Source organism: Lipophrys pholis, assembly GCF_963383615.2.
Source record: "Lipophrys pholis genome assembly, chromosome: 21".
NCBI classification, from domain to species: Eukaryota; Metazoa; Chordata; class Actinopteri; order Blenniiformes; family Blenniidae; genus Lipophrys; species Lipophrys pholis.
The window spans coordinates 4282195-4299416 of NC_137649.1; the positions used below are offsets into that span (position 1 = coordinate 4282195).

Genomic DNA, 17222 nt, shown 5'->3' on the forward strand with positions numbered 1-17222 from the left:
TTATTCCAATTTGAATGAAAGCTTGCGGTGCCTGGTTGGTATGGTTGGATCGGAGCGTCGAGCCTCCAGGCCCGGTGTTTGACGGTCCTTCGTGCTGATTATGATCCCCGATTGCTTCGCGACCAGAATAAAGCGGCTCAACATTTTCCCATGTCTCAATCCTTTAGCGCAATAATGGGATGTCCTGACCAACCTGTGAAACAGAGGGACGACATGAAGGCTCTGCTGCTCGCTCACCTTCAGAGGTCTAGTGGCGTCTCTGTGTGTGTTAATAAGTAGGTGGTCTTAATGTTATGGCTGAACTGGACGACGACAACAATGTTTATGTTGTTTGGCCGCATTAAACTTAAAAGATCTGAACCAGTGAAAGACGTTCCGCAGTGTAAACAAAAGCTTAACATTTTTACGATTTTTAAAGCTTGGAGCCGAAATCCTCGTTAAGACGGACATTCTTAGTTTATTTATTTTTTTTTAACAATGTGACTGGAAACGTTTCCCCTCATTAAAAGAAGGAAGGATTCCAGCGGTTGAAGGAGTAAGTCGGGGTTCCTACGGCTCTGAGAGGGATTATCCTTCTTCCGACACTGAGACAACGAGAACAGCCACGAGCACTTCACTCACAATCCCAGGCAAAAAGACAGAAACGTCACTTAAATCAATAAAAGCTGTTTTCTCCTGTGAAAACCTGCATGTGAGGCGTTTGGTTGTAAAGCACAGCATGAACTGCCGGGACAATAAAAAGAAGAAGGTGGCGGCGAACAGAAAGAAGCAGATGAAGGAAAAAACCTGAGTGTTGCGACACATACAGAGGCTGAAACAGTGAAAAGCACATTGCGTTCAAAGAGGAAGACCAGGCTTCTTTAGAGAAACGTGAGAGGAGGAACCTCACAAGTTTCTATCAGATTCCATCGTTTTATGAAACGTGTGGATCATGTGGTCATAGTTTGACACCTCGGTGTCAAAACCCGTGGCGACTTTAGAGGAGAAGGAATCCTGCGACTTTACAGGACAAAAGAACTCTTCTGTTTCTAAAAGTTGTGAGGGGAAGATTTTGATCCACACTGTTCTAAAGCCTCGTTTACACCACAACATGAAGCAACGTCAAAACGCAAAGTTTCTGCATTTTCATGAAAAAAAAAAAAAGTTGCCAGTTTGCACAGCAACGTTTTGAAAACGATGCAACTTGGGCCAGACGGAGTCAGAGCTTTTTCCAAAAAGTAGCGTTTCCCCTCGTTTACACAGGGATGGAGTCGCTTCTGAAAAGTTGCATTTTCCCCTGTTGCCATGGGGATGGAGTCGGAGCATTTTTAAAAAGTTGCGATTCACACGTAAACAGCCGGAGCGTTTTCGAAAAGTTGCATTTTCTTCTCGTTTCCACTGAGACGGAGGCACAGCTCTACGCGGGAGGTTGCGTTTACTCACCATTTCCATGGCGACGGAGTCGGCGAGTGTTTTGAAAAAAAAGTTCCACCTTGGGAATTGTTTTCAAAAAGTTGCATTTTCAGTGACTCCGAGCACCGTTGTCATGGAAATCGGGCCCAAAATGCTCCGAGCGCTTTGCGTTTTCACTTGAGAAAAGTTGTGGTGTAAACGGAGCAGAACTCTACAGTCATGACTTTAAACTCCGGCCGGGTGATGAATTGATCTTAACACCATCTCAGACTTATTCAGCGTCTTTCTTTCCACGCTTGTTTGTAGAAACTCAACCGTTCCCGTCACCTGGTACGGCGCCTGCAAACATGTGCAGGCCGAGCGTGTCTGCCGGTAGCCTTATTTAAAGCATTCAAAAAGAAGCAAAACGCTGTTATTCCGTATTTCACAATTAAAGAATTCATGTTCCTGGTGCAAACTGCCTCATGCTCGACACCCCCCCCCCCCCAGCCTCAGTTTAAAGCCATCAGAGATGGAAGCTGTGCAGAAGACGTCCCGCCGGAGCCGCCGCCTCTTACCATGTGTGGAAGCTGGATGTTGGCTAAGCTGTTGATGAGCGACTGGCTGAGGTTGGCCAGCTCATGCAGCAGCGAGTCGTTCTGCTGCTCGATCACCTTGTTCTCCTCCTCGATGGACTTCAGGTTCGTCTCCATGGTGGTAATCTGGAGCACCAGAGAAACTTCATGGATTGTGGGTTTTTTTATTTGTTTTGACAGCAAACATGTCCAAATCCATAGCGCTTTAAGTTTTCCTTCGAGTAAATCGGCTTTTAAATATCTTGGACGTGTTTGAGACGATTGACTCTCCATCGTGTGTGATGTAAGTATTGTTATTTAGAAGAGTTCTTGTCTGTCTAATCTGAAGTAGAGAGTAAAGCTTTAGGTTCGTGGTGTCAAACACGTTTTAGTTCAGGGGCTATAAACAGTCTTATTTCATATATCCCTTTAAATGATAAACTTTTCTAAAGTGTTTTCTTTGTTGTGATGCAGAGAACACATAATGACAATGTCTATATTTTTCAAAATATACATAAACAACTGGTGCCAGAAATGAGTGCAATCTCAACATAAATCAAATTTTAATGAAACAAAGTGCTTTGAAATGTCCAAAAAGAAACCGTTCTCCTCTCGCTGTTGCATTCTGGGTGTTTTTACAAACTCCCCCTGACAGAACGTCTTTGAGGCGGATGCTAGGTTGGGATCTTTCCTGCCTGGTTGAGGTGAAAAACTTTGTCAATGAGTTTTAAAAGTTTTAACGAGTTTCTAACCGTGTCTCTAAACCCGTTTTAACCCGATTCCACCGTTTGCCGACTTATTTTGCTCGTCACGGGAAACATCAGATGGTCTTACTTGTGTCCTCAGTTTGATCATGTCCGACTCCACTTGATTGTTAGACTCATTCAGATCTTTGATTTCTTCATCCAGCTGTTTGATTTCTTCATCATTTTCGATGCCTAGAACACAAACGTTGGGCGTCAAGAGAGCAACGTCCCTCGGTCCATTGAAGACTTGCAGGATCTTAAACCGATGGAACACTTCTCTGACCTTTGCTTGCTCTCTGCTTGATTGTCAACATCTCCACGCCGCTCATCCGGGCTTTCTTCATGGCTGAGGTGGCACGTGGACAACCGGAAAGACTGTGAGGAAACAAAAAGAGCACGTGGGATCACTTCACATCAGAGCTCCTGGATTCACAGAGAACTGTGGACTGTGGGGGATAAAGTAGGATGACCTAAGAGTGACCTAAGTGTTTGTTCTCAGTTATTGGTTTAGAGCCGGATGGTCAAATCAGGGAATCGAGGGCCGGTGTCCTGCACGTTTTGGATGTCTCCCAGCTTCAGCGCCCCTCAATCTAATGTTGACGTCATCATGCATTCAGGTGTGCTGCAACTGGGAGGACATGCAACATGCAGGACACCGGAATGGAACCCCGTGGTTTAGATCATAAGTCCTGGTTTTTTTTTGTTTTGTTTGTTTGGGAGAGAAAAAACATTGAGGAAAAGGTGGGCGACCTCCGATGGGTGAGGAAGCTCCCGCTGACGTGTCCCGAGCCGTCGCAGCCCGGGGTCGGGCAGGTCATGCCGTCCGTCTTGCCGGACTTCCAGACGAACTGCGAGCCGTTGACGTAGCTGTCCTTCTGCCGCTTCGCCGCCAGGGGGCAGCCCGACGCGCTGCGATGAGAGGCGTACTTCCCCGTCACGTGACCCTGTCCGTCACACCCGGGGACCGGACACCTGAGAGACAAAGACAAAGCGTCCTGAACTCAGTCTGCGTCTCCACGTCTGACGCGTCCTCACAGGACACCACCTTCCTTTGTGGAGGATTGCAGATATTTGGTGGAAAACCGCGTCACAGAGAACCCTCCGTGACAATGATTACCGTATGTGACTGACATCGCAACCAAGAGAATTCGCTGCCAAACAGACGTCAGCGAGACAAAGTTGAAAACGTTGTCGTGTAAACTGGATCTTATACCGAGGAAGGAAAGTCGTTTTTCACACCAGTACGTTTACGTCTACCTCAGGAAAGGATGCCGGTGCTTTTTGGAACTCTGTACAGGACACTGAGGCTGAAAGGAGGAATGGAGCGTAAGTCCCCCCCCCTCCCTCCTCTTCCTCCTCCTCCTCCTCCTCCTCTCACAGTGACGATGAGCGAACGCTCCCCGCTCTGCAGACGACACCTTCCTCTGCCTCGGTGCTTCCTCACTGCCCTTCGCCCGTGACATTTGTGCTGATTAGGATGAGCCGAGCTCAGGTTTTAGGCTTAATTATGATTCCTCCGTTAATGACGGCGGCAGCTGGCTCCAGACCGACACCGGCTGAACTTTAGATATTTCACAAGTTCATATTGGTTTAATATTGCCCCCTCAGCCCGAACACAAATGCCAGGCACTCGGCAGCGCTAACCTTTACTGTCCGGGGCCTGCAGGGAGCAGGAGGTGAAGAGCAGGACGAACCGCGGCCTCCACTAATATATTCTCTGCTAAAGTTAGAAAGGTCAACGTGCATCGGCGGCATTTCGACAGAGAGGAGACGTACAAATCTGTCACAGACATGTCTAAGTATAAGCATGGTAAGGAGACATATTTTAAGAAGCAGTGGAAGTGATGGCAGTTAATTAAAACATTGTGAATGACTCAACTGCTATTTGGGGTTTTTTATAGCCTTTTTTAAATGTTCCTTGTTTCTTTAGAACTAAGTGTTACAACTTAAAACAATTAAGGAACACATCACTTTTCTGACAACAACAGCACATTTTTGGGGGAATCAGGCCCCGTTTATACGACATGTATTTTGAGTCGAAACAGGAAACCTTTGTTATGTTTTGGGGCTCCGTTTACATGGCGACGGTGCTCGGAGCCACTGAAAACACAACTTTTCGAAAGTGCTGCGACTCTGTCTCCATGGAGACCGTGGGAAAACGCAACTTTTTGAAAACTCTCCGACTCTGTCTCCATGTCAATGGGGGGAAAACAACTTTTTGAAAATGCTGCGACTCCATGGAAGCACTCGAGCTGAAGTGCTGTACACAGTTGATCACATCAACCCATTCGCACACACACATCCACAGTCCAGTGAAGGCAGCTGCCAGGCAGGCACGCGGTTCATCTATTGGGTGGACTTGCTCAAAGGATGTGGAAAAGGGGAATTGAACCTCCCACCTTCTGATAGCGAGACGACCACTCTCCTAACCAAGCCACAGCTGCCCCACCAATCAGAACAAAGTTTCCTCCAGAGTGCCATGACTCCATGTTCATATTCTGCTCGGACTTGGTACTTTTATTTTGACAGTCACTCTAATAATAATCCAACTTGATCGTCTGTCCACTAGAATGTCCGTGTTCACTTAATGTTAGAGCATATTGTTCTCTGCTGCGTGTGTGGTTTTATTACAAAAGCAACCAATAGCAGCCACTAGTGGCCCAACATGGAAATGACATGTGGGCCACAAGACAAGTGTTTCTGCCGTTTCCGTGTAGACAGACATTGTTTTGAAAAAGTTGCCATGTCAATGCAAAACTTTTCTGAAATCAAAACACAAAAGCGATGCGCTTTCACTTGATATGTTGCTGCGTGAACCAGGGCCTCCGTCAAATCAATTTTAAACTTCCAGAAAATGTTTTCTGTGTTTATATGATAACTCAGTTAGACGCTGAACTCCCAGCGGACCTGTGTGAGCTTTTTATTTGGATCTACTGTCTCTCTCTTCCCCGTAGATAAATAGAACCTCCTGAAGCGAACCTCAATAATTCAGAACTAACTCGGTCTCCGTTTATACGACAACGTTTAGAAAGCGATGTAGTTTTCACGTTGGGCCACTAGTGGGCGCTGTTGTTTGTTTTACGTAATCAAACCACACACACGCAAGCGCGCAGGAAACAATATTACAACTGCGTTTTCCCCCAGTCGCCATCGAGACGGGGTCAGGGTTTTCAAAACGTTCCGTTTTCAGTGGCGTGGAGCTCCGTCGTCGCGTAAACTAGTTCTTAGTCTCATCTTTGGGTCAAGATGAAATACATCATAGTTTAGTCCAAATATTAAAATTTGCCTTAAATTAGCTAAATTAGCCCAACAAATTAAGAGTGTGGAGTTACGATGGCACACCAGAGATTGCTTGGGTTTAATTGGGGTTTTATTTTTGTCAATGACTTTGAGGGTTCTATATCGAGGCTACAAAGAATCTGATGACTCTTACTTGATTGGCTCTTGGTCGTCCTTGTCCTCTTTGCTGTGAAGGATTTTGATGCCACTTTTTTTGGCTCGTGGACACCCGGACAGGCTGCGGGACAGAGGAGAGATCTTAAATAACTCCTGATTTTGTGTGGCGTGTGGCAGCTGTGACCTGGGGTCATGTCACATTACCTCCTGTGGGAGGCGTAGTTTCCAGTGATGTGCCCGGATCCGTCACAGCCGGGCGTCGGACACCTGACGATCAAACAGAGAACCCAGCGGACGCGTTTTTAAACGTGCATTTGAACTCGATCTTTACGATGTGATCACAAAAAGCCTTGATGTGTGTGAAATAACTAAGAGAGTTAATTTCGATTCACACAAATGGATGTTCTTTATTTTTTGAGACAATCAGGGTTTCAAATAAACCTTTGAATTACCAATGAGTTTGAATAATTTTCGGTTCAAGATCCACAAGCCTCGTTCTCGAGCAGGGGTGTCAAACATCAGGCCCGTGGATCAAAACCGGCCCGCAAGACGCTCCGATCCACTCAAACCACCAAGCAAGTCGTACAAATGTCAAACCAAACATGGATTTCTTTTTTCCACAGACTTCATCAGAGTAGCAACACGAGTCTGAGACCCGAGCTGAGATATCGGTGACGTTACCATGAAACCTAACAAACGAGCTTCAGCCTCAAAGCCGTACCGTCAGGGGGAGTTCGTAAAAACACCCAGAATGCATCAGTTACAGGAGAAGCTTCGTGGACCTTTCACTGTATTATGCGGCAGGTTTCATTAAATTTGGCTTCATGTTGAGATTGTGGTTATTTTCAGCGGTAATTAGAAGTTCTTGGTCAAAATATAGACATTTTCATCGTGTTTACTCTGTGCCACATCAACATCAACAACAACAACAACAAAACACCTGGAAGTTTGAGTTTAAGGGTTATTATGGCCCTAGTTTACCGGTCCGGTCCACTCAGGATGAAATCGGGCTGAATGTGGTCCTTGAACTCAGGCCTCGTTTCCATGACAACGTTTTTGAAAACGATGTCTGTTTACACGACAGCGGCAGACACGTTGACAGCCATGTAAGTAGCATGCCGGGGCCATGAGGGGACGCTGTTGCCTGTCTTTGTAATGAAGCCACACGTACGTACATGCGCGCAGAGAACATTAACAGAACGGAGAGTACCTGATGGACTGATGAGGAACCTCACAAGCGTGAAAGAAAACTTCCACCTTGGGAGCCGGAATGGAAAAGTGACGGTAGCAGTGGCTCCGAGCCCGCTGTCGTGTAAACGGAAACTCGAACGCGGCAAAGGTTTTCGTTGTCGTGTAAACGGGGCCGAAAAATGACACTCCTGGTCCAGAACAGTTGATAATCCACAGAACAGTGAGCCCAACGTCAGACAGTTGACAAATATCAACATTTTGGAGTTATGAGGCAATAAAACCAAAAATAAAACCAAAAATAAAACCAAAGCATTTTAATACCAAATCCCTAGGTATCATCACATTTTCCAGTCGAACCACGAGAGCAATGTGACGACGTTACCGTCAACTAAATTATATCCAATAAAGCCAAAAAGTGTGTTTCCAAATGAAAACCTGACCTCGCGCGGAGCGCTTCAGACACATGGAGTTTTCCACGTTTGGGCGAAAGATGAAGCACGTTCGGGACAGCAAACCGAGAGACACTTAATGAAACGCGAGGAGCCGTGTGCTTCGTCTGTTTACACTCACTTGAGCTCTTGTGAGTTGGACGTCATCATCCCGCGCATGTTCTTGTCCGCCAACTGGCAGCTCGACAGCCTGCAGGGGGAACAGGGAACGCTTAGAACATCGTCATCGAGTCTGACAGACGCCGTGATCCCGTGTGTCGGTGTGATTCTCCACTTCTTTGTCTTGTTTCTCACATGGTTGAACAGGTGGTGCGATGTGTCAGTAACAGCATGTAGCTAAAGGTTAGTGCGTACTCTTCCTTTAAAAAGTGGTATCAGTGCGTCCTGAGAAGAGACGCCTACGGCACAAGTTGATGAGATTAAAGGTATCAATACTGTTCTTAAGTAGTGTGTAGTAAAGCCGCTACTTTTAGCTGATTACTACCATAAAAGTCGTAACTCCAGCCCACTAAAACTAACTACGTGCTGCGGAGCTCCTGTTTGGACTCTAATAAAGCAAAGGGGAGTGCGTGGCTGATTCTTACGTGAGGAGCTCCTTCTTGCTCTCCTTGCAGGGCGGGTACTTGTGGTGTTTGGGGCTGGGCATGGCCACCTCGGCCGGGTAGCGCTGCTCGTCCAGCAGGTCCTGGAAGGGGTCCAGCTCGTCGCTCTGGTGCAGGGATGAGAAATAAACAGACTACAACACGTCACGACAAGCTCACTGTGGCCTCCTCCACACAGCCGCTCAGTGCTGATTACAGCTCGGACGGACGCAAAGGACATCAACTATATCTATTAGTGGTTTGCACTGTTGCCTCGCAGCAGGAATACCCCGGTTTGATTCCGGGCTGGGCCAAGATTATCTGGTCATGGAACAAAAGGTCTATCTGTGTTTCCTTTTCAAGACACTTTTTTTGTTGTTGACAGATGTGACTTCTATTCTGGGAAATACGGTAGTCGCTTTGAAAAGTTGTGTTTCCTCCCCGTTTCAACGGGGCAGTCGTCGAAAGCGTTTTCAAAAAGTTTTTTTCATTATCACTCCAAAGAAACGATGCGTTGTGCAGACCTGAGCCTCTGCCCAGTCTGTGTTCATCACACCGCGTCTTCACTGAAACATTTCACTGTCTGCAACCCCGAATGACCTCAGACCTTCCTCCATCTCAGCCCGAGGGTGCTTCAGTGAAAAGTTTCAGTTAACCAGTTCAAGCTGCTTCTGCAGGCGCTCTGAACCTAAAGCGTTTTTATTTTTTCCTTTTCTCTCTCTCTCTCTCTCTCTCTCTCTCTCTCTCTCTGGCGGCACTGCAGTCTGCTCTGCAGTCCACACATCACACCTCCTTCAGATCGTTTGGGACTGTGTTAAGGGAGGGAGAGACAGAAAAAAAAAAAAAAATCCCATCAGCCACCGAGCTGCAGGCTTTCGGCCTCCTCTGCAATGTCGTGCTTCATTAACAAACGCAATTACTCTCCTGATTAAAACCTTTCACTTCAGCGCTCCAAATCCAACCAGGCAAATGTAGCAATTTGCTGCATGGGTTGTCCTGTGTGATATCAGATCTGTGAGGATTTAAAGCGTGCAGATGATCTATCATGTTTTACTTATGTATTAACGCAGTGATTCAGGGTTTTAATGCACTGGGCCCAGACTCCTGGAGCGAGGCGCAGTGCCGCTGCTGGCCACACGGGGGCGCACAGAGCCTGCTGGAAACCACAACATGCAGCGGGATTATTCATCAAAACTGCACTTTGGAAATTTAGACTTACATTAAAAATAATAATGACTTTTTTTTTTTTGATAAACTTTTACTCCCACTCATAAACTTTAGACATAAAATAGTTTCACCCAACTTATTTTAAGTTTCTTCACACGATACTGAATTTTTGACAATTTGAGCAGAACTTCCTTTATCATGGAGAGAAGCTGCAGAGCCGTGCCAGGACTATTCCTCATCTCCCTTCAGGCTTTTTAATCTTCAGAAATGCAAATAATAACTTTTATTCAGCTTGTTATTATATTATTTTTTATGATCTATCACTGCTCACAGCAGATCTTCTTCCTGCTCCAACATAAAAGCAGGACGAGGATACGACCGATTACATTATAAGACGGGCCACAGAGTGCTGTAGGAGTTACTGATCTTTTCTCGCAGCGAGAACACGAATGAGTCCAGCTTCAGGAGGCTCTCTGTACATAGTTTGCATGATCGGGTTTTCGCAGGTGCTCCAGTTACATACTACAATCTAAAAACATGCATTTGAAATGAAATGAAATGAAAGGAAAAGCTAAAAGTCTCAGGTTTATAAGATGTGCTGATGTCTTTACCTGTAAGGTTGTTTTCACGTCTGCACTGTTTGGTCCAGACCAAAGTTGGTTTCAGGTAAAGCCTGAAAGTCCATTAGTGGCTAACTATTAGCCTCTAATGGGCTAAAGAGGGATAGATGGGTGGAGGCGTAGTAACTCGTTGTTGTGCACCAGTAGATGGACAGTAAGAACAATGTGTCATGGCTCCCAGTCCATATTCTCCTGAGACGTGGTAGTTTTATTTTGACAGTCGCTGTGATAAGCATCCAATTTGGTCGTCTGTCCACTAGAATGTCTGTGTTCTCCCGTTGTTGATGTTTAGAGCGTACGGTTCTCTGCACACATGTGGTTTTATTACATAAACAACCAACAGCGCCCACTATTGGCCCAACATGAAAACCACATACACGCGTTTCAATATTATTATTGTTATTTATAGTTTTCAAAACACCATCATCTAAATGCAAAAATACAGAAAAAAACCCGACGCGTTGTCACTTGAAACGTCGTGGTGTTGACGAGGTCTGACGTAGAACTTTCCTCCGCTCACAGTGACACCAGCTGCTTTTTGAAAACGCTGTCGGGCCTGGCGCTTTCTCTGGCTTTTCTTCAGCTGTTTAGAGGATTGATCTGCGTGGTGACCCCGGGGCGGGGAATAACAACACAAACCCTGCGCTGATTCTGGCAAGCGCCGTCACTCCGATCCATATTTGTCTTGGGTTGGTGGACTCGTGCATGCTCTCGCATTAAAACCCTCCCAAACTCTCTAAATTCCCTCTCACGTATGTAAAGTGATGCAAAAATTATGCCGACCACCAACATGCACTCCCGCGCAATGGGAGAAAAGGAAGAAAAAAAAGTCTACAACTTTTTGGTGGTGATTTCCTGCTATGCACCGCAGAACAAGCCGCGCTTTAAAGGCAGAATATAAACCCTAGTCATCCTATAATCTATGCGTGCACTACTAATATAAGCTCTGGGTTCCCCTAAATCTCAATTTCATGCTTCAAATTATCCTTACTTTGCATGATTAGTAGACAGGCTGCCTGAATATATCTTAAATCAAGTGGTTAAAGCCCTTAATCAAAAATGTAAGAGCAGAGTGTGCAGCACAAGCATTTCCCAGATTCGATACATCGGTCAAGTTAGACTTCAGATTAAAAGTGTTTGGTAGCTTTAAGGCCGGGAGACGTACAGAGCCCCCCCGCCGAGACTCTGGAGTCTCTACAAACAGCTGCAGACTTTCTCTGTGATTTCTGATTAAAACATTAAAACATCTCCTCCCCACAGCGGTCTGCGATGTCATCTAATAACCACAACAATGGCGGACTAAATGCTCCAGGTGGCGCTGCAGAAGCTACTGATGCCAGCAGCAGAAGGAGCATAGAGCTATATAACTCAGAGTTCTCCTGAAATCTATTAGCAAGAGTCTACTTCTACATTTATATGCGGTCTGTGTCTTCTTCTGCGTTTTTGGTGGATCTGGTGAGTCACAGCGCCCCTAAAGGCCTGGCATATGTACTACATGCCCTTACACTTCGTGTTGAGCCGCGTTCATAGTGACGTGTGGACGGAACCTTTTTTGAGAACCTCGGAGAGAAAAAAGATCGTTTGGCCTCGTGTGGATGCGGCCTTAAATATCTGAGACGACTGACTGACTGACAACATGCTCACACCAGTGAGTCACACACACAGAGGCTTATTAGTGACTATGGATGGTAGATAGATAGATAGATAGATAGATAGATAGATAGATAGATAGATAGATAGATAGATAGATAGATAGATAGATAGATAGATAGATAGATAGATAGATAGATAGATAGATAGATAGATAGATAGATAGATAGATAGATGGATAGATAGATAGATAGATAGATAGATAGATAGATAGATAGATAGCTGTATGGATAGATGGATAGATGGATAGATGGATAGATAGATAGATAGATAGATAGATAGATAGATAGATAGATAGATAGATAGATAGATAGATGGATGGATGGATGGATGGATGGATGGATGGATGGATGGATGGATGGATGGATGGATGGATGGATGGATAGATGGATAGATCGATGGATGGATAGATGGATAGATGGATAGATAGATAGATAGATAGATAGATAGATAGATAGATCGATGGATGGATAGATGGATAGATGGATAGATGGATAGATAGATAGATGGATAGATCGATGGATGGATAGATGGATAGATGGATAGATAGATGGATAGGTAGATAGACAGAAAGTTGGATTTTAGCAGTTGTTAAAGTAAAATCTACCTTTGATGTAATTCCTTTTCATTTGGAATGTATACTGTAATGAGCTCCAGCGATCTCATTAAATTACAATTTAAGTAAGTTTGGGGATTCGCCACAGATTTCTTTACTGAACTGTCCTCACTGTCGACCTGTCTTTATGTTCGTACTGTGGTGAAGCCGTGTGACCTCCTCGGGCCTTCCCGTTACCTCTTTGTGCTCCTGCTCCTCGCCCAGCTGTTTGATCTTGTTGTAGTCGACCGGCAGCTCCCAGCAGTCGGTGTCGCTCAGCTGGTAGCAGCGGCTGCTCAGCAGAGCCTGCCGCTGGGGTGACATGGGCTGCAGGGGGGTCAACACCGTTCCACTGCCCTCCAGCCCGCCGGGCTGACCGGCCACGTCCACCGGCCCACTGTCGTCCAGGTCACCCACCGGACTCTGAGAGAGAGAGAGAGAGAGAGAGAGAGAGAGAGAGAGAGAGAGAGAGAGAGAGAGAGAGAGAGAGAGAGAGAGAGAGAGAGTCCTACTGAAACCACTCAATCAGCTCATAATGAATCACACCCTTTTCTAAGCTGATTTTTCTCATTATGCCGTTGGAGCCATAACCACATAGATGGGAGCATTATAACTACTGTTATTGTAATAACATGTATAATAACATGTTCATCTCTTAATCATTATGGATGACAGATCGTGAGTCAAATCGAATCATAGTTATCAGACCGAAACCTGCTTGATAGATAGATAGATAGATAGATAGATAGATAGATAGATAGATAGATAGATAGATAGATAGATAGATAGATAGATAGATAGATAGATAGATAGATAGATAATCCATACATACATACGTAGAAACAAATACATAAATACAAAGGATTCATAAAGAAGGATATTTAGAAAGTTTGATTATTGAATATTGGAGAAGAAGTTTTATTCCTTTTCCGACCTGCGTTTCACACCAGAGGGTTTCATTAAAATTGGCTTCATGTTGAGATTATAGTATTTATCTTTTTTTTATTGATTGTTTGGTTTTTGTGAAAATATCGACATTGTCATCACATATACTCTGCACCGCAACAAAGAATAACTTTGAAGTTTAAATTCAAAGGTTATTATGGCATTGTTTTACCTGTCCGGACCACTCAAGATGAAATTGGGCTGAATGTAGAACCTGAATTAAAATGTGTTTGACCCTCCTGAACGACCAGGTCAACAATGTGACATCCACATAGAAGGCACCCAACATTTACTGAGGCGTCACACGGCCTCTGACATCATAAAGAACTTGTATTTCCCACTTTCTAATCTAACCTAATCCTAACTTTTTAATCCCCTCGGGGACATTCCTTTTCTTTTCTTCCACACTGACTCGTCTTCTTTCTGGGATGCGGAGGTGTGGCGACATTAAGACGCTCCAGTGAGCTGATGGGGTTCAAGGGTCACGCTCAGGGACCCACGGTGGTGACACGTCAGCAGTGGGATTCAAACCTACAAGCTCCCACCTGCTTGTCTAACGTCTCGGCCACCGCAGCCACTCAGGACCCGTTCAGTTGATTTTGGCCTAAAAGTCGTCCAGACATGAACCTTTCTGGACTCATTTCTTTCAAAGTTGACAAACTGAAACTTGCACCAATAGTTTGAAATCGTCTATCTAATGTGGTGCCAGTGGGGCAGAATGTGAAGTTTTTATGTTCCTATGATAAATGTGAAGCAGAAGTGCGACACATTCTAGAAATCCTGCCCAAGCTAGAAGCGTCTCAGTACCCAGAACTCCCTTTAAATACATGTTAGTTTTAAAGGAAGAAATCAGGAAGTTACCAAATATGGTCAATGAAGGGTCAAGTTGCTAATTCACTTCTCCAAAATGTTCCTATTTTTCCTCCTGCTATTCAGAAAGTGAGTGTGTTGTATGAAGGCAGCCGGCGTCCTCTTCCTTCCTTCCTGTGTTTTCTGTGTCGTACCTGTGTCAGCAGGTCCTGGGGTTTCCCTCCCAGAGCGTGCGGGAGCTCCCGGCACCGAGTTGACAGGTTGAGGATGGCCGTGGCCGCCATGTGGGCCGCCTCCATGTCGTGGGTGTAGTCGAAGCTGCTCTTACTGCAGGTGCTGCTCGCGCTGCTTCCTCCCCCTCCCCCTCCTCCACCTCCCACGCCGCCACCGCCACCGCCACCTCCTCCTCCTCCTCCACAGCTCAGGCTGCTGCTGCTGCTGGGAGCGTAGCTGCTGGTCGTACTGCTGGCCGGGCTGGATGTCTTACAGTAACGCTTGGCTGTGGGGAAACACACACACACACACACACACACACACACACACACACACACACACACACACACACACACACACACACACACACACACACACACACACACACACACACACACACACACACACACACACACACACACACACACACACACACACACACACACACACAGGGGTTGATTTAGAAGCCAGTCGCTGGCGTTTAGCCAAACTGTGCAGCAGTCGGGTTGTTTTGTGGAACGGGTCTGTTGCATTAGAAACAAAGCAGACAATAGGCTTAGTGACAGAGATAAGGAACTGGAAACGGCACCACTCCATATGAAAGTTAATAAAAAAAAAAAAAACCTGCAATTTTCACCACAACTAAAGTTCACATCATATGTTTAGTTACCAGCTCTGTAACCAGCTCAGCTTCCCGAAAGGACGTGGACACAATACCCGGTGACATTCTGAACTCACTTGAAACATTTACATTTTCAATTTATTTTCTATCAAAGAAAGAAAAACAAGTCGGCACCAGATGTCCCAAAAGTCCTTAACCAACAAATCTGCTCTGTTAGTGGCGCGATGAATCACAAACTGGAGGCTGGTGCACACGCTCAGAACGAACCGTCTACACAGCATAACAAACTAATATGATCAATAACATATGATGAAATGTATGAACAGCACAGGATTAAGGCAAATTTGAGGTAGAACTCTGCTCCACGATAGACGGGCAGACACGAGGCCAATAACATCACAGATGTCTACTCTGACTCTACTTTAAATCCCGTGTAACTGTGCCAAAAAGTTTATTATTGTGGAGTCGCTGTGACACATGAGCTGAGCTGTCAGCACTGTGTGGGTCGGCTTAGTGACGTATCCACTCATTAAGGTCCCGTTCACAAGCGAAAACAGAAAACTTTGTGTTTTCGGTTCTGTTTACGTGGTTAAACGGTCACCGAGTGTGTGTGTGTGTGTGTGTGTGTGTGTGTGTGTGTGTGTGTGGTTTTATTACAACACTCGTTTTCAGCGTTACTGCTCTTTCTGGACGTCACTTTCTCAATGTTGCCATGTAAACATGTAATTTTTCTTCAACAAAAAAATGCAAAAACGATGTGTTTTCTCTTGAAATGTTTGTAAACGGGGCCGAGATTCTTAAAATGAGCTCACAAATAATGTGTTAGTAAATGTGTCGGCTCTCATATTATCATACCGTGATGCTCATCAGGCTCGCTTCAAACTAAAATGATCAGAACTGAGCCCCTTTTTGGAAAAAAATAATAATCTTTGTGCAGAAGGGAGTATATTCAGGATGGAGACCAACAGACAGGAGAGCTTCAGGATTTGGAAACGACTTAACACTTCAGACGGTTCTTAGTTTTGTTGCCAGTTGGAAAAACATATCTAAACACCAAGTGTGTCCTATAAATGAGGGAGGGAACTCGCGGTAAGACTTCGAGGGAGGCAGCTGGATGGACAAAGCGGCGGTTGGACGGAGGACCGGGACTCGGCTGACGGAGGGAAGGATGGCGGAGCGGAGGGAGGGAGTCGTGACGGAGGGGAGCGCAGACACCTCGTCTAAAAAACCTCCCTCCTGCCTGCGTCTCGCTAATGGCTCCCGGCCAAAGAAGCAGGGCTCGCCTCCATTATCGCTCTCCTGTTTCACAATCCCTCCATCTGCACCTCCTCCCTCCCTCCATCCATCCCCGCCGTCCTCTGCTCCGAGGAGGCTGGCTCCGAGCTCGGCATTTCCATATCCCTGCCGCCGCTTTCACTCTCGCCACGGAGAGAGGTGGAGAACACCAGTGTTTTCAGAGCTCTAACAAAGAGAATACACATGAGCGTGTGTGTGTGTGTGTGTGTGTGTGTTACAGTGCTTTTATCATCGAGTACAAACTGTTCTCCCCAGAAAAGGAAAAGCAATAGAAACCCCCCTCGGTGGGATCGTTCCCTTCGACAGGAGAAAAGACTGACAGTAAAATCCATGAAATCTGTGTATAATTTGTTAAACTCATATTTAATTGAGAATCCGACGTCAGAAAATGAAATTTGTTATTTATTAATGTGATCAACACAAACGCCCTTTTAATTGTGATTTGTGAGTTTTCCCCCTTACCGTCGTAACCCTTCGGGGAGGTGTCCCGCCCGTGGTGGGACTTGCTCGGGGGGATTCTCTTCCCGTAGCCGCTGTGTTGGTTGTCGTAGCTGGAGTAGTCGTAGCTGGTCTTGGAGTACTTCTCCAGCTCCTTGGCCAGGTTGGAGCGCGGCGTGCTGGTGGGAACGTTGTTCTTGTAGCCGTACTGGGGGATCTCCAGCTGCTTCACGAAGCACATCGGCCTGAAATGCAGCGCGCAGCCAAATAAGTCATGAGATTGACGGTCTGATGCTCTATCCTCCCTGCCATTGCCTTCCTGACGCTCAATAAAACACAAAGGGCCACAGGACACTCGGAATCAGAGCCTCCCTCCCTCTGGAAGGACCCAACAGAAGTAGTGTCAAGGGTGTCAAACATAAGAATGATGAAGTCAATTTACTGTTCTCAAACAGTGTCGACGATGCATCGCAACTTTAACTAGGTTTTTCTACACCTTCGTCAGCTCCAGCTTGGTCTGTTTGCAGGTTTACGGCACATTTATAACCCCATTCAGC

General features: G+C 45.8%; 1 protein-coding gene across 1 annotated transcript in view; it reads right to left on the bottom strand.

Annotated features, from left to right (window-relative positions):
• Positions 1–17222, bottom strand: part of myt1la (myelin transcription factor 1-like, a) — a 35204-nt gene that overhangs the window by 1880 nt on the left and 16102 nt on the right. The window contains exons 6-16 of the mRNA XM_080490333.1: positions 16690–16910; positions 14291–14595; positions 12540–12764; positions 8313–8464; positions 7850–7918; positions 6293–6355; positions 6126–6209; positions 3443–3664; positions 2976–3067; positions 2781–2884; positions 1950–2093 (exon numbers count right to left, since the gene is read on the bottom strand). Of these exons, the coding sequence (XP_080346459.1) occupies positions 1950–2093; positions 2781–2884; positions 2976–3067; positions 3443–3664; positions 6126–6209; positions 6293–6355; positions 7850–7918; positions 8313–8464; positions 12540–12764; positions 14291–14595; positions 16690–16910 (1681 nt within the window). The remainder of the gene's footprint in view (positions 1–1949; positions 2094–2780; positions 2885–2975; positions 3068–3442; positions 3665–6125; positions 6210–6292; positions 6356–7849; positions 7919–8312; positions 8465–12539; positions 12765–14290; positions 14596–16689; positions 16911–17222) is intronic.